General features: G+C 43.5%; 1 protein-coding gene across 1 annotated transcript; it reads left to right on the top strand.

Moving 5' to 3' along the window:
• Window positions 1–824: 824 nt before the first annotated feature.
• Window positions 825–8,831, top strand: RGS1 (regulator of G protein signaling 1). The gene is made up of 5 exons (XM_081866199.1): window positions 825–987; window positions 1,637–1,723; window positions 4,257–4,318; window positions 5,968–6,131; window positions 7,708–8,831. The coding sequence occupies exons 1-5, from the start codon at window positions 887–889 to the stop codon at window positions 7,891–7,893; spliced, it is 600 nt and encodes a 199-aa protein (XP_081722325.1). The 5' UTR covers window positions 825–886; the 3' UTR covers window positions 7,894–8,831.
• Window positions 8,832–22,402: the final 13,571 nt, after the last annotated feature.

Below are 22,402 nucleotides of genomic sequence, written 5' to 3'. Positions count from 1 at the left end.
GCTACAACCTCATCTCACTATCTGCTATAGGTATAATTAATCTCAATGCATTTCAGTGGAAGGGAAAGGTCAAAAACAATGTAGAAAATATGGTGCTTATTTACATAACATTTGCAGACCAAAAAAACCCCCAACAATAGTGAATGTTGCTTATATTCAATAGTGTGGTTTCCATTCCTGACTTCGGAAGAACATGTGAATTGCAGCAATTTCTGCACCCATTTCCAATTCCAACAGAATTCTCTGAAATTCCTAATTGCAAATGATCAATTTTTTAAGTAAGACCTTCCACCACCACCCCCCCCCAAAAAAAAGCAGATCTGATATAAATAAAAGCTGTGTAATTGTGAATAAGTTCTTTGGGGTCGTATCTAGGATTTCTGCTCTGCAGGCTCATAATTCAGCCAAAGTCAAGTACATTTAAATCCCATCTATATCACTGGGAGAGAGGAAAACACATGTTTAGCTATACGTTTAGTTCTCTGGCAATTGAATCAATGGATTTCACTTTGCTCCAACACAACAACACTCCATACAACAACTGATCTTAAATAATCTTTTTCCTTTTTCTTTTTTACAAAAGTCCTCATATTGTGATATGTTTCTTGCCACCTGCTCCATTCAGCTTAAAGAGACCTGCTACCATCCAGTTTAACCACAATCATAAACTTTTTGAAAGACCTTCTTAAACAAAACCAGACAAATAACTGTGCACGTCATCTCAGAGTGAAAAAAGGAAGTTCCTCAGCTTGTGGTAACAGCCTATGACATACAGATTATTATTTTTTTTTGCTCAAAGCGGCTTACGTGTCAATATATAAGTCTGTCTGCAGTTGGTGAGTTCAAATCTGCTAAGGACTACAACAGTAGACAGAAGCCAAGAAAGATGCCTTGGGTGTTCCTGTGGCAAACCAGTTCAAGCGAAATGAAAGAAAAAAGCCAAGGGGTTGGAGAAGGCAAGGATCACAAAAAAAAGAGCAAGGCTTTGTAAGTACAACAGCACTTCTGAAATGCATTTTAAAAACTGAACATTTAACCATGGAGAAGGTTCAATTGGAATTAGCATTAGTTACTTAAAAGTACTTCCAGTCAGATGTTTATTGAGGGATCAATGCTCCTTTGCAAGTTGTGGGGTTTTTTACAGCACCCACATGATATAATTGTCATCCAAAAACCAGCCTATATCCCCCCCCCCATTTAATCTAGATTTTATCCTTTATCTGATGAACTGAAAAACCTGCAGCCAATTACTGGTTTACAACATTCAGCAGCTATCTGGAGCCATGAACATGCATGGGATTAGGTTGCAAATTCAGTGGAAAGCTTCAGCATGTGGTTATTTTAAGTCCCTTGTGCTGAAATCAAGGGAACCACGGAATCGTGCCTAAATTCAGGCAAACTGATATGTGAGAATTTTAGTAGGTTTTCATGTGCAGCTGTTTGTGTGCATGGATGCATGTAAAAGGAGCCCCCTCTCTCAACATCTCATCATACTGAGAGTCATGATTGCTCAAGAAATAATCCAGGAGAGGCAGAGAACATGCATTTCAGTCTACTGACCTCCTGCAATTGATATGCTTCATGTTTTTCCCCCTATGCACGATAAATTACCGGATATTTTTATCATCACTTTCAGGGGTGTGGAACTGAAGAACTACTTTTTGTCTATTGTGCCACACATAGAATCACCTGACATCAAATATTCCACCTCCAAAGATGTAATGTAAGTATTAAGTAATATTTGCTATGCAGTTACTATATGATAATGTAGTTCCTTTTCACAGACGATTGCTTCTCACCTTGATCCAGGTCTGCATGCAGAGCACATGCATCTGAATTCAAATGCACATGTGCTTTGGCTGCTCTTATTATTAACCCACCCTTCACCCTAAGGCCCCAGCACGGCTTACAAAATCAAAACACAATATTACAAGCAGTTTAAACCAGTTTGCACTCACAGAAATATTGCAACACACAACTAGGCAGTGGTGCAGTTAGAAAAAAATAGACTCTGCACCCAGAGTGGCTGGGGTACAATTATTGTTGTTGTTGTTGTTGTTGTTATTATTATTATTATTATTATTATTATTATTTCTAATGTAGCATCATGTCAGGCTTCAGGGAATCAGTTCTCCCTCCCACGGGGGCAACCCAGATTCAGAGAAACAAAAAGAGTTCTTACCAAGCAATTTATTCAATAATTTACAGAGAGAACGATGAAGGAATGCAGCCTTCCCTAATAATGGTGTTGCTCCAAGTAAAGTCCCACCCTCTATGTCCCCCTTATTCGACATCACTCCTGCGTCGGTTAATCTGAGCTTCCTGTCTCTGAGCTCTCTGTTTCAATACCCTCAATGCCCACCTGGTCTTGGGAGAGTGGGGGTCAGGAATGCTTTCCAAGGACACAGAGTCTGTCAACTGTCTCTCCCCTGTTGCCTCTTCTTCCTGCTGTTCTTCTTCCAGTATTTCCCAGCTTTTGCCCTCTAAACTATTCCCTTCTGCAAACCACTGTTCTAAATCTATACTGTCCTCCTGTTCTCAGGAAGGTTCAAGGGAGAGGGGGGCGACTCCCATCATCCCTCCTCAGTCCAGCCCCTTGACACAGCAGCTCTTTAACTGCTAATGTGCATCTATTTAGAAATGTGGTACAGCAGCCTTGTTCTGTGTCAGGTGCCCTCCAGCTCATATTGCTGAGCCCAGCCATTGACAGCCCTTCCCTGAAGGTACCTCTGTCACTTGGCCTCATTGAACTGGCCAGCCACATCTTTTGATGCAAAGGGAGGATGGGCAGGAACTAGAAACGCTCGGTGGGTGAGACCAGATGCTCAGAAAGCTGCCCCCATAATGAGTCAGATACTCCATGGACAAAACTTTAGATTAATCTTCCAGTTAGTGCCATCACTTTTTCCCCTCTGAGACAGGGAAGCATCTGTGTCTCTGCTTCAGAGCCCATCATGCAGCTATTAGAAGCACAGGAACCTCATCCCACACCCCTTCTAACTTATTTAATCTGGACCCATAGGGATGCTGTGGCCAGTCAGAACAGGGGATCTTCTTTTACTACCTAAAATCCCAGCAAAGCAACCAGTGGCCCAGGAGTAATCCTGAGAGAATCATGGGGTTCAAAATATATTCATTCTGAATCTTCTTCCAATTTCAGTTTTGCTGTGGGTTCTTTCCTACAGTGTGAAATCTCTAAATGTGCTACTTAGCAGTTGCAGGCTATCCATTCATCTAAGGCTCATACCTTAGACAAAACAGAAAATGGAAACCCACCTCTGCAGATAAGACAGCAGAGCGTTTCAGAGCCCAGACTTAAAGGAAGTCAGACAAGATAGCTAACAGAATTATCATAGATTGACTCAATATCCTGTCAATGAATCAAAGGTTTCTCTTATCGGCTTTTTAGCATTATGAACTTCCAAACTCATGATTATGTAGCCCGATTCAGGATCTCATTGAGCCATCAGGGTGATGTAGTAATGGATATGGGACTAGAATGGTATGAAGTGAAGGTCTTGAACAAATAAAGTCTCAAATGTCAGTCCCTACTCAATTATGAAACTCAAAGAATTAAGTGAATAAGTTAAGAAGCATAGCTCAGGTGGTAAAGCACAGATCACAGGCTCAATTCCAAGAAGAACAAAATGTTGAGGGGGCCCTTCACCCCCCAACTGCCTCTGCACACACTCCCCCCCACACACACACACACTTCTGTGGAGCTCACCTTTCTTCATCACACACAGCTGGGCACAGGCGTCCCCTTACTCCCCACCCACTCACCTTTCAGCCCCCACCCACCCGAAAGAGGTTTTTGCCCACTTGCCTGCCCACACTTGCCACCTGCTCAACTCACCTGTCTGCCTGCCTGCCTGCCTACCTCTCCTCAGCTGCCCTGGCTCAGACACACTCAGAAATGGCACTGAAAGCAGGGGAAAGAGGGTGGCACCCAGCTGGGGTGCCTAACTGGAGGTGCCAACTTGCAGGAAATGGGGAGGGAGCTGGCTCCCCCAAATATTTTATTGGGTGGGGAAAATGGACCAGGACCCCATAGAGCTGACACATCTATAATTTTCAGGGAAACTTAGGGTTAAACTAGACAAGACATTGGGGAGTTGTGATCAGTTCTCCCATCTCTCCAAGCTGAAAAGTACAACACACACAAGTCTCCAACAACAAACAACACTGGCCTAGCTCAAGATCTCCGTCAAGTATGTGGTTTCTTGCACTCAAAACCATGTCTGTTTTCCTTTCAGGCTTCCTGCAGAAGAGGTTACAAAGTGGTCACAGTCCTTAGAAAAGCTTCTGGCAACCCAGTGTAAGCATTTTATCATTATAACAGTTTTATGTGTTGTGAGTATATAATACTGAAAGGAAGATCAGCAAAGCAGAATTGCCACTTTCAGAAAATATGACTCAGTTAGGTAATATCCTCTAGGGTGGCCATGTGCTCTTATTCGGGACATTAAAGTCCTTACATGCCCTGGGCCCCACAGATAATAAAGAGTGCTTTCTTCCATATGTTCCATCCCATTCTATAAGATCTGCAGAGCCAGACTTCACCTATGTCCCTTGGGATACTGGTTTTTCATACCCATCCATCCCATCCATATTTAATGTGTGTACATACTCTGGAAATATACTCCAGTCTACTGGAGTTGAATATCAATTCTGACCTTTTTGAAAAGCCACATTCCATACTGTTCCAGAAGATCAGATTTGGGGAGGGCAGGTGTCTTGTGAGAAGAGAGTGGGGGACCTGGTGAGTCCTTTGCCTGAGCCAGTCTGCAGTGGCGTGGTGACCATCCTTCATCTCTCCTCTCCTCTCCGCTCCTCTCTCTCTCTCTCTCTGCCATTTCCTCCCCGCCCCCTCCACTTCTCCACTTTTTCCTTCCTGCTGATCTGATCTGATCATTTGCAACGGGCTTTTGAAACGAGTCCAAGGCCACATAAAATTAAATAATTCCACTAGCACCCAGTATACAATGTGCAAGAACAATTTGATCCCTGCAAGGGGGGGGCACACGTGAGCCCATGCACGAATGGGTTTTTCCATTTGGGGTATCCCAAGCCTGTTAATAATAGGAGTAAGTGGCTACCCAAATATAATTTCATGCCTAAACATGTTTGAACCATTTGGGTTGCTGTAGCATTACAGTTGAAGTTTGTTCAACGTTCATTCAGACCTGTTCCATCATCTAGGATAGCAAACCAAACAGCATCGGCACATCATGTTTTGCAAGATACACACACACACAAACAAACACAAAACCCTTTTTAACAGCCTTCCCTTGCCCCAAGATGCAAGCCCTTCATCACCTTTACTCTTTACAAAGAGGTGACCCCTATATCACCTTTTCCAGGAAAGCACATACCTCACCTCCACTCCTGGCAAATAAAAACAAACTTCTTGGCCCTCCTTGGGAGATCAGCATATCCTATAGGAGAACAAAGGAACAGCAGAGCACAAGACTATATTATAATTCAGAGCTAAGAATTCCATTTCCCCCCATTCTTTGCCTTTGAGTGGATTTAAAGAGGAATGAGCCCGACTGGCAATGGAGATACAAGCTTCAGGCCCAAAGGTGATGGGGAAGGAAATACAGTGGTACCTCGGGTTAAGAACTTAATTCGTTCTGGAAGTCCGTTCTTAACCTGGAACTGTTCTTAACCTAAGGTACCACTTTAGCTAATGGGGCCTCCCGCTGCCACCGCCGCACGATTTCTGTTCTCAGCCTGAAGCAAAGTTCTTAACCCGAGGTACTAAGTACCACTGTACTTGTTGCTCCTGGCTTCTTTATAACAACATGATTTAAAGCTATGCCCTAATAGAAACGGTTTCCCCACCACCACAGCCTGGCTAGAAGGTTAATCAACCTACTATAAAGCATAGTTCCTTGGTTATTTTGTCTTCCCCTTGTGTTAAAATTACGACTAAAGCCACATCTGTATTTTTGTTTATTGCAGGTGGTCAAGATGCTTTCAGAGAATTTCTAAAATCCGAGTTCAGTGATGAAAACATTGAGTTTTGGCTAGCTTGTGAAGACTACAAGAAAACCCAAGCTGATTGTTTACACGGCAAAGCAGAGAAGATTTACAAGGAGTTTGTTCAGAATGATGCTACAAAGCAAGTAAGTTTAAAGCTTGGGTGAAGTTTAAAGGGAAAATGACTAAATGTTTATGGCAGTTTTATTTGAAAGCATCCTGGTGCATTTTATATGTTGGCTATTTCATAGTTTCATGGCTAACCCTTTGAAACTTAAGGTAGTAGGAACTCGGCATGAGGCTATGTATTTTGGACTGGCAGTGTGAATGCCTACAAGTTTTATTTTGGTTGCTATATTTCCCATGTACTGATGGGAAAGTAATTAAGCTCCTATTAAAATGTGAACTGAACCTTTCTGAAACTACTTTTGCACTTCCTAAAACAATGTGCAAACCAAAATCCTTCCTAATTCACACTTCTCCAAATGTTGTGGCAGATGTCCAGGGAGCATGGTTGTTAAATTCCTAACATTTATTTTTTAAAAAGTAAAATATTGATCTTTTAATGTACGGCGCTGTTCAATGCACCACCAGGCAGCACTGCTCCCCAAGGGAAAATCAAAGCACCTAGCAGCAAAACAACTCTGCTAACACCAAAAATCAAAATGAAAGTCAAGATAACAAAACATTGCAGATTTCAAAAATAAAAGGCAAGTCAAAGCTAAATTCATGTCCAAACAGTCAATAAAATAAATCTATCAAACCCATGAGAATTGATTCAAAGGTCCTCTATCTGGACTTAATGTCTCCATCTTTCATCCCTTTTTGTACAGCGATGGGAGCTGCTTCTCTGTTAGGTGACCCCCATAGTCGAATATTGTCTGAATATTCTTTAAACCCCAGGGTGAGGGAGAGATGCAGATCACATGGGCTTTTCTTGCCCAGTCAGTGGTCTGCTCCACACTCTCCCAACTGCTGCATCTTCTTCAGACAACAGAGAATATTCTAATATTACCACATGCTTCAACTCCTCCTAGGGCAGCAAGAAAGAAACCAATGAACTTGGGCTGTACCAAGTTTCCATTTACTGTTTCTATGTGGCACATGTGCTTGCTGTATGAAGTGTGAAAAGAGGCTCTGAAGTTTTATAAGAATGAAAACACAAAGTGGGAAGCTGACCTGAGGGCATTTGTTTAGTAATTAACTGGAAGGGTTGTGGTTTTACATTTATAAACCATGTTTTTCTGATAATAATTTGTATTAGTTTTCGATTACAATCCGATAATAGCCTCATTATAACAATACCAATTCATAATACAATTACTAATACCAATCGTTCAAATGCCAAATTATATAATTTAGATAAGGTCCCCTCCACTGGCGTGCTAGAATTGATGGTTTTCTTTAGTTCAGCATTCCAAAATCTGATTAATTTTAAATGCATTCCAGTCATAATAATAATCCCTTATACAACAACTGCAATATTAATAACTTGACACATTAAACGATTTATAAAACTACAAGTGAAGCACTCAAACTATATCCTTGTTCTTCCTGTGTGTGGCAATTATTCTGTCTGTGGTGTTTTTCCTGTCCTTGTAAAATATTATGTCTATCTTTTCCCAGTTGTTGCTGTTATCCAGATTTATAAACCATGTTTTGTACTTCATTTATGAAACCTACATTCAGATGTTACTGAAGTCTAATTTTGCTGTCCCTTAGGTCAACATTGACTTTTACACAAGAAAAGACATCGCCAAGAAGGCTCAAGATCCCACGCCTTCAAGCTTCGATGAGGCCCAGAGGCATGTGTACATACTGATGGAGCGAGACTCCTACCCTCGATTCCTCAAGTCCACATTCTATCGCAACCTGATAGATAAGGTTGACTGCAACAGTCTCAAGTGAGGATCCACCTGGCAAGAGTCAAGGATGGGCTCTGAATCTTGTCTGATGTTGACATCAGTTTTAAGAGAGGCTGGATACCAGCGCACAAGATGGAACAGGGAGATGTTGGAACTGTCACAAACATGGACTGGTTTGCATGTGCGATGAAGGTGGTTCTCTCTGAGATGAAGTGGTTGAAAAGAAGAGAAGCCGTTTTGCCTTGGCACCACTGGACTAAATACCGCTTCCTGTGTTAGAATTTTCTCCTTCAGGAATGGCACTGCAAGTGAGCCTTGGTGCAGATGTCATTATCGTTAGAATTCCTGCTCCATGATTGCAGTCATGGGATTTATGTCTATCACATGACGGCATAAGGGAAGGACATGTGTATCCATTCCTGCTCTTACATAAATAGGCCAAGCTCACACAATTCTCATTACTCAACAGTGATCACTTGCAGCTAGATGTATGAACTGACTCCCCTGAAAGGCATTGCCAGTGCAGCATTGTGAGTTGATATGAAAATCTTCTCTCTTCCTCTCTCATAGTCCATGCACACCCATGCAAATAACTCTTGGATGCTTTATTCATGTGTGCACAAGACCCAAAGGAACCAACAGCCCCAGACATAAACTTCAGCATGTGGCAGAATTGGGTGCTATCCTGGCCATCTGCACAGAAAACAGGAATCTGAGAGCAGCCTAAGATAAGCCTGTCTAGTGTGTCTGCACAAGCATTTCAGTTTGTGATTTTGAACAATATCCCCTCCTCCTCCCCAGTGCTCTTCTGGGATTCCCCTGACACCCCCAGAGCCATTTTTTGGGGAGGTGAAGGAGGAGAAAGGGAAAAGCTCCACTGCTCAGGTAGAAGTCCTTTGGTGAACCCTATCAAAAATGTTTTGGAATTGCAAAACCATAATTGCCAAAACAAAAATAAAAAAATGCCTTCGCTGCCCCAAATGTAATCCATCAGATATATAGCGCATTAAGATGTTTGTGGCTTTATGACATTGAGTGCACTGTATGTTGTTGCTTGAATCCCAATAGATTGGAATCCCATTTCCTGTGGATATAAGCTAGAGTGAGCATAACTTATATTTTAGTAGTTGCTAACATAAGATAGTCATATTTAATTTATTGTAAATGAATGGCAAGTGACCACTAATTTAAAACTATATAACAAGCCTACCTCACAGGGTTGTTGTGAGGAAAACATGGGAGAGAAGACGAGGAAAATAAATACTATTTGTTTTTTTAAAAAAAAAAATGGGAAGAGAATAAATGTAGCAAATCAATAAAGGTAAAGGTAAAGGTACCCCTGCCCGTACGGGCCAGTCGTGTCCGACTCTAGGGTTGTGCGCCCATCTCACTTAAGCGGCCGGGGGCCAGCGCTGTCCGGAGACACTTCCGGGTCACGTGGCCAGCGTGACTAAGCGGCATCTGGCGAGCCAGCACCAGCGCCGCACACGGAAACGCCATTTACCTTCCCGCTATAAAGCGGTCCCTATTTATCTACTTGCACTTAGAGGTGCTTTCAAACTGCTAGGTTGGCAGGAGCTGGGACCGAACGACGGGAGCTCACCCCGCCGTGGAGATTCGAACCGCCGACCTTACGATCAGCAAGTCCTAGGCACTGAGGTTTTACCCACAGCGCCACCCGCGTCCCAGCAAATCAATAAATCAATATAAATTAGCTGATAGAGACATTCTGAGCTTTTTAATTTAGCCCTGTCAGTGCCAGAAGTTGGCAGCTTGTTCTGCTGTCTTTTATACTGTATTTTGGCTGCTTGCACAACATTTTCAACATCTACTCTGGGAAATTGAAAAACAATTTAAAATGTATTTTTAGTGTGCACATATGCGCAAGAGTCCCATTTTAAAAGAGGGACACTAAAAATACATTTCTAATTGTTTTCCTGATTTTTTAACACGGCCCAAGCCTCAAAGGTTGATTTTAAAATAAACCAACACTGCTTGGCTATGTACTTGAGTACCTGGCAGAAAAGAACAGTGCACTGAAGTGGGGGGGGGGGAGGTTGGTTGGTTGTTGAGCTTAGTGCATCCCAAGTTATGAAGGGCCTCATCTGCTTGTGTTGAAACAGATCGCTGAAGTTGTTAAGACTGAACAGCATCACCAAAAAAGAAACCCTACATTTCACGGTGTTGACGTGTTAAGGACTCCAGACACAACGCAGGGCTTATTTATCAAAAGCAATAGTGACTAGTGAAGCTGAGCAGCAGGCTAGCTTCCCACAGACTTGGTAAAATTCTCTGGGGATAAAGCAGAGTGTAATTTACCATGGCCCCATTTGCACAAAAAGGGTGTTTAGAGTGTGCTCTCAACCTTTTCAAGTTGGTGCTGGTGTCAAAAAAACAACAACCACCAGAGTCATAAATGTGCTTAGAGTCACTCACTAAGAAATCGTGAACACAATTTCCATAAGAGCTGTTACTCCAAAGCATAGAAATTTATGATGTGCATAAAACAGCAGACAACTTGCCGTGCCCCAGATAAGGTGCTTGTTTCCCCCCTCTGCTTTTTTCACTTCTAAGCTCAAGAGTTATTTCAGTTTTTCCATTTTCCAAATATGACTCATTTTGGCTTATGGCCGCCAGGTTCCAGTTTAAGCTCTAATGCATGGATCTGATTTCTTGTGTTAATCTTAAAGGCACTGCACACACAAACACACGGGGCTGGGGAGGCAGTGTTTTCAAACTGACACTATTTGGGGGGTGGGATTCAACCACATGCTGGCAATTTCCATGCTGCACAATTATAGTTGAATGCACAACAGCCCCACACTTCCCCAAATACTATTTCTGGGTTAGCAGAGTCTGTAAACTGAAGCTTCTGTAATCTGAAGCGCCTGTAACCCAAGATACCACTGTATACTCGGAGTCGAGTGTGAATTTCATGCTCTTTATTCAGCTCGTAGTAGCAATGAATGAAACTTTTCCCAAAACGTATAGCTATATATACATTATTTACACAATGGGCCCTGCATGATTGGCTAATTCCGGGCTGCGCCTGTAGGCCAATCAGGTTGCGGATTCACTTCCTCCAGAAGTCTGATTGGCTGCTCCTGCAGGCCAATCAGGTTGCTATTGTTCTAGGATTCAGCTCAGTACATAACAGGGATTTAGCCCTGAATCCTTTCTCGTGAATGTGTTTTTGTAAACAAAAATCTGCCCTTTTTCCCTTATGGGGTATCCAAGAGCCCAAATAGAGTCCTTACGTAGGTTCCCTATTGGTAGGAGAAAATAACAGGCCAACCAGAAAATATTGAGAAGCAAAGCAGCTAGTAAGCCTGATCTTTATTGATCTGTTGCAACAGGGTGCTCCCCTCACATGCAGGAAAGGAGGAGGAACCCAGAACAATGGTGCACATGGCCTTATATAGACATTTTGAAATTGCCACCCTGTAGATCAAGACCACCCCAGAAGCATCATACATACATCACAGAAGGGGTGTAGCTCAAGACCACCACCCCAGATACATCATACCTACATCACAGAAAAGGCGGTCTAAAACAGAAATTTGAATGTTGTTTTTCTCCTGTCGTTGTTTATCTCCTGTCTGGAAGGTTACTTGATTGGATACCCTGCTTACTTGATTGGATTGCCTGGGGAGCCTGGCCAGTATTTTGTAATGATAAATACTTAGTTCCTGGGCCATGTCACAGGCTCATACCCTATTCATATCTTAAATGTGCCCTTAAGACAGGATTTGTGAGGAAAGAGACAATGGGGAGGTTTCCTGACACACACACACCCCTCCTTGCAGGGAAAACATTTGGTCAGTTTGGGAATCAAAATGGTCTCAGGTTGGTCTTCCTGTGCTGATCTATGTACATGCTTGGTTGGTTCACTCATGAACATTTAACATATATCTAAGACCTCAAAATTCCTATTACAGTGTATAGCCACAAAGTAGCAGATGTTTAGGGTCAGAGTTTTCCTTCCCCTAGATGGGCTACCTTCCTAGGTTGACAAGCCCTATCTGCTCCTCACCATAGCTGTCAACTTACAGATTTGAAAATAAGGGACCAGCAGCCTTGAAAATAAGGGACCAGCAGCCAAAATAAGGGACCTGAAGCATCACCTGTTCCAGGCACTCCAGTCTTCCTGTCCTCCTGCAATCTGGTCAAACTCATGCTAGTAGCTTCGAGAACACTGTCCAACCAACTTTGTAACCAGAGTTTCAACTGAATAGAATCTGAATCACATGCACCACGAGGCCTATGCAGCCTCAACTTAAGATGGCTCCCCGGCCTGGCTTTGCACTGCAAAGTTTGCAGCAGCACATGCAACAAAATGGCGTCCAGCATTCAAAAAACCCCTCAGCTTGCATTAACTAGCCACACACAAGGCATGCAAGCTCCACCCCCCAGTCATGCTTAGACTTCTTATTGGGTGAGCAACATAGCCAAGCAACACAGTTGGAGCCTCCCTCCTCCCTGGCCGGCAGGGAGGGTGGGAGGGAGAGGAGCTGCTTCCTTTGAAATTTAAGGGACATCATTTAAGGGACATTTAAGGGACATCCATCAATAAGGGACAGCAGCAGGACATGGCGATGGAATAAGGGACTGTCCCTTCAAATAAGGCACACTTGACAGCTATGCTCCTCACTTCCCTCTACAGCATGTGCAGAAACTGCCTTCTTGACCATTGAACCTACTCTTGCTCTTTTCTGTGTAATTCGTCTGTCTTTCTTGGGGTAACTGGCTTCAGCATATCTGCTAGAATATATCGACTCTCACAGTGATGGATAGTCATGACATAGTTGGAGCCAGGGAAAACCAAAGTTATTTTTTCATTTTGAGCAACAACAACAACAAAAAGTCACACACACACACCTACGCAAACAAATGGATCACAATCTACTTTTAGAGCTGCGAATGGAACTTGGCGTTCTTAGCTAATGTGTGTTCCCTAAAAATATTTAGCTGAGATAACAAGAAAGGTTAGGTGGAAAGTGTGCTTAAATCTTCCCAAAACCACTATTTCCCCTGCAAATGCCCCCCCAGCAGTCTGCCCCCTGCCCCAAGTAGGCTTTCTTCCAGATTCAGAACACAGCTGGTGAGGGGGGGTTATTCAGGGTGACTTACTCAGGGCTCCCTTCTCACTGAACCTCTCCCTTTTCCATTCCTTAGCTGCTTCATATGAAAGTGATAAAGGATGTGGAATCCTCAAATACTCCATAGTACCTTCAAACAACTCCTGGTGGCATGTGCTTCCTTCAACACAGAGCTCCAGATTTAACGTAAGAATTTACAGGTAAAACTCAAAAAATTAGAATATCGTGGAAAAGTTAACTTTGTATTCTACAGGTGAAACTCGAAAAATTAGAATATCGTGGAAAAGTTCATTTATTCAGTAATTCAACTTAAAAGGTGAAACTAATATATGAGACAGACTCATGACATGCAAAGCGAGATATGTCAAGCCTTTATTTGTTATAATTGTGATGATTATGGTGTACAGCTGATGAAATAACAAATAACCCATATATTAGTTTCACCTTTTAAGTTGAATTACTGAAATAAATGAACTTTTCCACGATATTCTAATTTTTCGAGTTTCACCTGTAGAATACAAAGTTAATGAAGCAAACGTTCATCTATGCACAGCATCCATCAGGTGAATTTAACCTTCTGGAACAGAACAAGCTAATGGACAGCCTTGCTCTTACGTAACCTTAAAGATGCATTGTAGTGTATGTGTGCAGAAGGGGCTGCACAACAGGAAGGAGGAGGAAGCATATGAATGTGTGGGAGGTTGAGAAAAGGAAGGAGAGGAAGATAGGAAAAAGAAAGGGAATGTGATAACTGCATGTGTGAGCGCACAGAGATGCAAAGAAGGGATGCAGAACAAGAGGGGGGAAGCATGGAAATTGGGTGAAGACGAAAGTGGGGGTACAAAAGGGGTTGCATAATAGGAGGGGCAGCTTCATAATTGAGAGAGCTGAGCAGTTGCAATGTGTGGGAGGAAGAAGATGCTGGAGGTTACCAGGGTTGTGGAAGAAGGGTTGCCCCCAAAAAGGGGGAGGCAGAAGGATCGGCATGGGGTGGAGGTGAAAAGAGGGGTGCAAAACAGGGCTGGAACACAGAAGGGAGAAACAGCATTGAAAATAGGTTGGGGGGATGAAAAGGGGCTAAGCATGCAAAGGGAAGAGAAGCTCTAGGACCATGGTTCCCAATGTGGAGCATACGCCCCCATAGGGGTGCAATTTGATTTTTAAGGGGGGCAATTCAAGAATGAGTTATTAACAGTGAGTGGCCTTTTAATCATCCTCCACGTGGACAGCTCACTTTTTGAATAATTATATTATTCAAAATATATTAGAATTATATGTCGTGGGGGGGGCATCAGGATTTTAGAGATGCTTAGTTGGGGCATGGCCAAAAAACAGCTGGGAACCACTGCTCTAGGGTGTTGATGCTAGGGGAGGGGAGGTGGTGGTTGGTGAGCAACTGGATAATCGCTACTAAAACTGTGTGAAATAAGGTAAAGGGACCCCTGACTATTAGGTCCAGTCGCGGACGACTCTGGGGTTGCGGCGCTCATTTTGCTTTACTGGCCGAGGGAGCCGGCATACAGCTTCCGGGTCATGTGGTCAGCATGATTAAGCCGCTTCTGGTGAACCAGAGAAGTGCACGGAAACGCTGTTTACCTTCCCGCCGCAGTGGTACCTATTTATCTACTTGCACTTTGAGGTGCTTTCAAACTGCTAGGTTGGCAGGAGCAGGGACCGAGCAACGGGAGCTCACCCCGTCACGGTGATTCAAACCGCCAACCTTCTGATCGGCAAGTCCTAGGCAGATGTCCACCCAAAAAATGCAAAAGGAAATTTAGAAGCCATGAGGCCTCTACTACAAACTCAATTGTGAAAAGGATGGCTGTAAATGCTGCTCCTGTTTGGGGAGTTTGTAAAAAAAAGATTAAAAGATTTGTATAGTCTCAAAGTAAGACACATACAAAAATGACTTAATTGGATCTGCTGTGCTGATAGCAAGGGGAAAACATACAGAAGCAAAAACAACGCGTTCAAAAATGTCTCCAAATTTATTTGTCACAGACATACCTTCATCCTTCAATTGAGATGTTTTACAATGATAGCAAGGGCAGGGGAAGAGTCGTCCCTGAAAGCCCAGCTCACTCCGTAGCTATTCCAGCCTCCTTAGCAACATTGTTGTGCTCTGCTAAAAAATAAACAGCAGAGGCAAAACTTAACAGCGTTCTCCATCAGGCTGCCACGGGTCAGGGTCCTAGATCTGCTGCAAGCCATATATAGCAAGCCTATACAATGCTACAAAGCCCACAAACACCATTATTTCGAGTTATATGCCCATAAACACATTTAATGACATTCAGTGACAGAAAGCATAACCTGACAAGTGGAGGAGAGAGAAGGAGTGTGGAAGTAGTCTTGGTTTACTAAGTAAAAGTTTCAAGACATCTTGTGATGTATTACTAATCTGCCTCCCACATACCCAGACAGGCATGGTCAAAGTTGTTCCTCTGTAGTGGGGAGGTGTGTGACTCGCACCCACACTCATGACATGGCCTCATACTCTTAACCAAAAAAAAAAAAGTTTCAACCGACAGCACGGAAAACATGGGCCGCAAGTGAAAGGAGAAGCTGTGAGCCAGCTGCCCAAAGCAGAAGTAGTGAGGCGATTTTCACTGCAATGGGATGGAGATACTCATCAATATATTTGGATACAAACCCACCACACTGGAGCAACTCTAGAGTGGTTTTGAAGGCACTTTAGTTCAGTGCCTATATTGCAGCCAACTGTAGTCAATACAGAGACATACGAAGGGAGGGCAGGGGGTGGCGCGCCCCAGGTGCCACCCCGGGGGGGGTGACAAGATGGCCTGCTGTCTTCCCCCCAGCTGTAGAGTGGCCGATGGCCTGCGTGCGGCATCCGTACGGGCGCCTCCCCCCCCCCCCAGGTGTCAGAGAGGCTTCCTCCGCCCCTGAGTCAATAATAAGCACGCTCTAAAATAGGGACTGGGAATTTCAGATGCTGCTGAAATTCAACTCCCATCAGCCTCAGTCAGCATGACCAATGATGGGAGTTCCTCATCATCCCTGACCATTGCCAAGTTTGTTTGTTTGTTCTCCACTTCATAACTATTTCTGAAATCCTATTCAAGTGTTGAATTAGTTCCCCACGATACGTGCCAAATGTGCATAATGGCAAGTGGCTTTGTTGCAGAAAACGATAGCTGAACCTGGTTGAATCTGTTTAACTCTTCCCTATTTCCAATGACAGGGACGCGTGTGGCGCTGTGGTTTAAACCACAGAGCCTAGGGCTTGCCGATCAGAAGGTCAGCAGTTTGAATCCCCACGATGGGGTAAGCGCCCGTTGCTTGGTCCCTGCTCCTGCCAATCTAGCAGTTCGAAAGCACGTCAAAGTGCAAGTAGATAAATAGGTACTGCTCTGGCGGGAAGGTAAACGGCGTTTCCATGTGTTGCTCTGGTTCGCCAGAAGTGGCTTAGTCATGCTGGCCACATGACCTGGAAGCTGTACGCTGGCTCCCTCGGCCAATAAAGTGAGATGAGCACCGCCACCTCAGAGTTGTCCGCAACTGGACCTAAGGGTCAGGGGTCCCTTTACCTTTATCTATTCCCAATGACAGCACAGGAGCAAAGCTGGAGACTTCGCATTATTATGTAATTCCTGCAATTTTGCACTATTTTCACTCGCGAACATGGCTCATGTTCACATGCCTTCATTTCAAGAGCAAAAAAGGAACGTATAAAAGTGAGGATAGAGGCAATGACATTCCATAATAACCAGATTGCTTTGGGCTGCATTATCCAAAAATTTGTACTAAATTGTTGCAAGGCCCTCTATAATACTTTCAGTAATAATGTCATGTGTTTGCTTTATCCACCAGGGTGCTGTTCTGATAGAGGTTCAGATTCCATGTTAGTTTCACGATGGTCCAAACATGCTGTATCAGGAAAGAATGGAAATTACGCAGTGCCATTTTGAGAGTCTAAGAATAGATAGCAAACCAGGCGTTTCATGTTTTCTACTTAAAAGAGAATTTGCCAGTATTTCAAAAGTGAAAGAAAACATCTGTATTGCACCTAGCATCTGTGAAACATCATGAGCTAAGGACATTTCCAGTGCAACGGATTTAATTGTTGTGGCTAAATGAAGATTATCTCCTTCAGGGCAGCTTCAGTACCTCTAAATTCTGCTCTTTCCAGACTTTTTTTTCCCCTTCCCCAAAAGATACCCTTGGCACTCACTAGTCCTATTCAGAAGTTATTCAAATTGGGAAATAAAATTCAGGGGCAGGGTGTGTAGAACAAAACAGTGAAAATGTTCCAGAAAGCCTGTAAACCCCAGGACTAACTGTCGTTTGCTGCAAGAGTGAGTTCACATATGTTTATCTGCTTTGAAGCTTTGAAGCCATAGTTTTGGTACAGCAAGTTGGGAGAGGAGATGATTCTCATGCTGGCCGCCTATCAGGTACTCCCTTATCTGAGAGATGGATCAGACTTGGAATGGGCAGCTCTAAGCCAGGGGTGAGTCAACTGGTGCCAGTTTACATAGCTTGCTTTGTGTATAAGTAATATTACCACTTTACGGACAAGTCATGATGACTTCCTGCTGTTTCGGCATCCAACCCAAGTTCATAAAGGCAGCAGGGCTTACACCTAAGTACTAGAACCGGCCATTTCGGTGTTTTTCACATCCTTCTTTGATATCCCTGCATCAAACCACTCACACAGACCCTTCACAAGACAGAGAAACCAGTAGGAGAACACTTCAATCTCCCAGGACATTCTATACAAGATCTCAAAGTAGCTGTTTTACTACAAAGGAATTTCAGAAATAGACTGGAAAGAGAAGCTGCTGAATTACAACTTATCACCAAACTTAAAACCATGGAGAAACCTGGTCTGAACAAAGACCTTGGATTCTTATCTCATTATACATGACAAAGCCATTTTTCACCTTTTCACCCCTTGCTTTTTCCTGTAAGACCTATTGCAGTCGTTAAGAGTCGTCAACAGGCTCATCACAGCTATCTGCCAATCACCCATTCCCACCACCCTTCAGAGTAATACCCCTCCCCACCTTCTCACTATATAGAAGGGTCTGGAAACTTCTGTTTCAGTGTATCTGAAGAAGTGTGCATGCACACGAAAGCTCATACCAAGAACTGACTTAGTTGGTCTTTAAGGTGCTACTGGAAGGAATTTGTTTTGTTTTGACTATGGCAGACCAACACGGCTACCTATCTGTAAACAGACCCTTGTTGGGCCTGTGGTTCAGGACACACGGGCAGCAGGAGATGAGTGCTCTAGCTCCACCACCCAACCTACATCACCATGGGACATGTGTGGAAGGCAGAAGATAGAAAAATAATTAGAATTATAGAATTGGTAGGGACCACAAAAGTCATCTGGTCCAATCACCTGCAATGCAGGAATCTTTTGTCCAATGTGGAGCTGGAATCCACAACCCTGAGATGAAGACCTTTGTGCTCTACCAACTGAGCTAACGGGGTTGCTATGTTAAGAAATACTAATAACAACCCTGTCAAGCCGTAGGGTGACTGTCTGAAGCAGGGAGCTTGCTTCTTTTTAAGTTGGGTCCCCATGTGATGCAGAACCCCAATCTTCTAGGGTTCTCTGTATCATGCAAGAAGCCTCCACAATTTCCACTCACCAATTTTCAGAGGGCAGATGAGGATGAAGGAGGGGGTGGGGGTGGAGCTGACATGTTTGCTCTCCTCGCCCACATGTTTTATTTCACAATTTGTGTAACGCCTTATCAGACTGCTTATGGGTGCATCCGGACTGTCAGTCTCTCGTGGGAGAGATTCAAGTGCTCGTGTGGAAAGCAAAGCACATCTGAAGTGGATTAAAAGGCTCTGCTGTCCCAGGGCACCCTCCCATCCACTTGCACTTAGGAAAGTGAAGAGGAAATGCATTGAAAAGTGTGAGGGAAAAGCAGGATGAACGCTCATCACTGAACAAATCAGAATGGATGCTCAGAAAAGACCAGGTGGAAGGTTACATCCATTTTGAACAAGGAAATCAGGATGAATGCTGCATAAGAAGGTCGTCTGGAAGAGCCTCATGACAAATAAAAACCAGTTTCCTCAATTTAGGGCTCATCCCCCCTCCCCTGTCTCATGTCTAGAAAGTTTTCTGCTTGTCCCAAGCTGAAGAAGAAGAAGAAGAAGAAGAAGAAGAAGAAGAAGAAGAAGAAGAAGAAGAAGAAGAAGAAGAAGAACCGTATTTTTCACTCTATAAGACGCACCAGACCACAAGACGCGCCTAGTTTTTGGAGGAGGAAAACAAGAAAAAAATATTCTGAATCTCGGAAGCCAGAACAGCAAGAGGGATCGCTATGCAGTGAAAGCAGCAATCTCTCTTGCTGTTCTGGCTTCTGGGATAGCTGCGCAGCCTGCACTCGCTCCATAAGACACACACACATTTCCCCTTACTTTTTAGGAGGGAAAAAGTGAGTCTTATAGAGCAAAAAATATGGTATACCCTGCCCATCTGGCTGGGTTTCCCCAGCCACTCTAAGCAGATGTCCAAGTGGTTTTGCCTTTGTCTACAAAAAACTCAATGGCTGTTTATTCTGATTCAGTGCTAAACCAAAAGGGAAAGGAGATGGGGCAAACAGAAGTCTGGATGAGCCCCCATTTTATTTTTGTGCCCCATCAAAGGCAGATTTTATCAACTGGTAAGTTTGGAAGTGCTTCAGCTGAACAGAAGCTGGAGAGAGATTAAAGGTTTTATCATCATTGTGGACAGAAGAGATAGAAAGAACGAAGTAACACATGCTCTGCATTAGTTTCCAACTTGATTAGACATTTCCATTTTACAGTTTTAGAAACATAGAAGCAATTGAGATGCCTATATGAAAATGAATGGAGCATGATCATTTTTATCAGAGAAATGTTGGAGGGTGCAGAGTTACGACCCCCACAAGCCAATGCGATAAGTCACTATAGAACTTTTAGCAGTCATCTGAAGGCAGCCCTGTATAGGGAAGTGTGTGTTTTTTTAATGTTTACTGTATTATGTTTTTATGTGTTGGAAGCCACCCAAAGTGGCTGGAGAATCCCAGCCAGATGGGCAGGGTATAAATGATAAAATTATTATGGAACAGGGCATCCCTGTTTACATCAGATAAATGTTGGAGGGTATGGATTATATAATGTTATGTTACATGGAGTACACACAACCACAAGCAAATCCACACCAAGTCAATGAGCGTTTAATATGTCCTGTAACATGCTTAGGTCTTGACTAATGGCACATGCATCCAAAGGTTGGCCAACACGGGTCTAGAAACGCCTGCACCATATAAGCCCTCTTCAACCATTCTACTAACTTGTGATAAAAGCAACAGGTGGGCAAGACTGAGTGTGCCACGTTTTACCCCTGCACCATCTCCCATCCCCATCATAGGGTGAACACATGAAACAGGGAGTCTCACATGGAGGTTCTCCACACAACTTAGAATCCTGGCACTGAACAAGGACAGGAGGCTGCCTCCTTCAGAAGTTTGCCCTCCAATTCATGGAAGGCAATGGGAGAGCTCATCAGCCTTTCCCCGACTCATGTATAGTTTTTACACTTGAGTAGAATGCCTGAAGAGGACTATAAACATCTTCCTTTTACTTACCCTTCTTGTAAGGGGAAAAAAACACACACAGAGCACTTAACTAAACCAAATAGAATAAACTTTACAAGGTTTGCAGACCCCTTTCCAGTTCGTAAATTTAATCACACCCTTGAAAAGGAAAGGAGCACATTTAGTGCTTTTCTGGATGAAGGTCTGGCTTAGTCCAAACGGTTATAAAAATAGTAATGTACCCCATCCAGCCTTACAGCGTTTCATCCTAGCATCCAAGGATCTGTCTGAAGAATACCAATGGAAGCATCTGCTCTCTGTCCAAAACCATAAAAAAGCCATACTTCAAGACATTAGCCTCCATGTTACATAGCAACCAAGTCTTGGCATTTACCATTGTTCCAGAGACTGGAATGGCTTCCTCTGTCTAAATATCATTCACTAAGCCAGTTTCCAGTTAACACAAATTCCCAACACACATATAGCTTGCATTAGCCTTCTTCAACCTGTGCCTTCCCAAATCATTGTTGGACTACACCTCCCATCAGGTCAGGGATGAAGGGTGTTGTTGCCAGCAACATCTGGGGGACACCTTGAGCATGTGTGTGACAGTCAGTATTTACATTGTCATGGTATAGCTATCAGGAGTTGTGTGTTTACACACAACTGATGGGGAGAGAGCCCAAGTCTGAGGGAAGGGAGATGCAGGCTGACATGTTCTTTGGCTTCTAAGTGCAGTGTGAGGGCAGAAACCAGCAGATGGAGATTCCATTGCATAATTGGAAGACTACAGTACTTGGGCAGTGCTGGATACAGTTCCATATGATCTGTGACAGCAATGCACTCAAAAGCAACTTTGTAGTACAAAATAGCAGCTTTTCAGCTCTTACACTCAGTTGGACCTCCATTTTCGGTGTGTGCTCAGCCTTTGCTCCCAGGATTGGAGCAGGATTAGTTTCTTTCCCAGCACAAATTACTTGGCACCTGGAGGTAAAAATATGTTTTCAATCTACAGGACATGGCTATTTTTCACTCAGCGTGCAGCACATTCATACTAAAGAACATAACACAAGGACAAAGATATCACATTTGATCAGGATATATTTTGGACATGCATGAAGTTGATTCAGTTAACTACCATGCTGGAATAAAAATCTGTGCATATCTACAAAGGCCCACTTTACAAAAATAAAATAAAAAATAAAAGCATGCTCCCTGGACTGAGTGTCTCCCAAAATATGCAAGTGTGCACTGCACAGTAAAGCAAGTTGCTTTCACAGCTCTGTCATGAAAGGGGGGACGCGCATGTGACACGATTATCCACCCGCATTTTCATTTGCAGTACTATTTAGTACATTAGGTGATGCCCTAATGCACAGGTTTATGCACTGAGGTGGCACACTCATGCACACTGACCTTAAATATTTCTCAGCTGGAATGTTTTTCAGGCTGCTCATCCTCAAATCATGACAACTGGCCAAAGGGTGAAATCCTGGTTGGGCCTAGGCCAGGGTTTCCCAAACTTAGGTCTCCACCTGTTTTTGGACTACAACTCCCATCACCCCCTAGCTAGCAGGACCAGTGGTCAGTGGTGATGGGAACTGTAGTCCAAAAATAACTGGAGACCCATGCTTGGGAAACCCTGACCTAGACAATACTAGCAAAATAACAACCTGAAACCCATACCATCCTAATACTTGTGTATGACAGTTTCCGTTTGCCACAGTGCATAGAAAACAGTTGTAGACTGGAAGTGTTGTAGACAGTCAAGGATGTGGTTTAATCTGAATCTAGACATTGCAGCTCGTAACCTCAGGAGTTAGTGGCTTGAGCTGGGCCAGATTAAAAGTGCAGCAAGTAGACAGTCCTACTTCGTTGACCACTCAAAAGCAAATTTTAACAT

The sequence above is a fragment of the Podarcis erhardii genome (assembly GCF_964252035.2).
Source record: "Podarcis erhardii genome assembly, chromosome: 6".
Lineage (NCBI taxonomy): Eukaryota > Metazoa > Chordata > Lepidosauria > Squamata > Lacertidae > Podarcis > Podarcis erhardii.
Note: the sequence above shows the minus strand (reverse complement) of the source record. Positions and strands in the feature narration are given on the sequence as shown.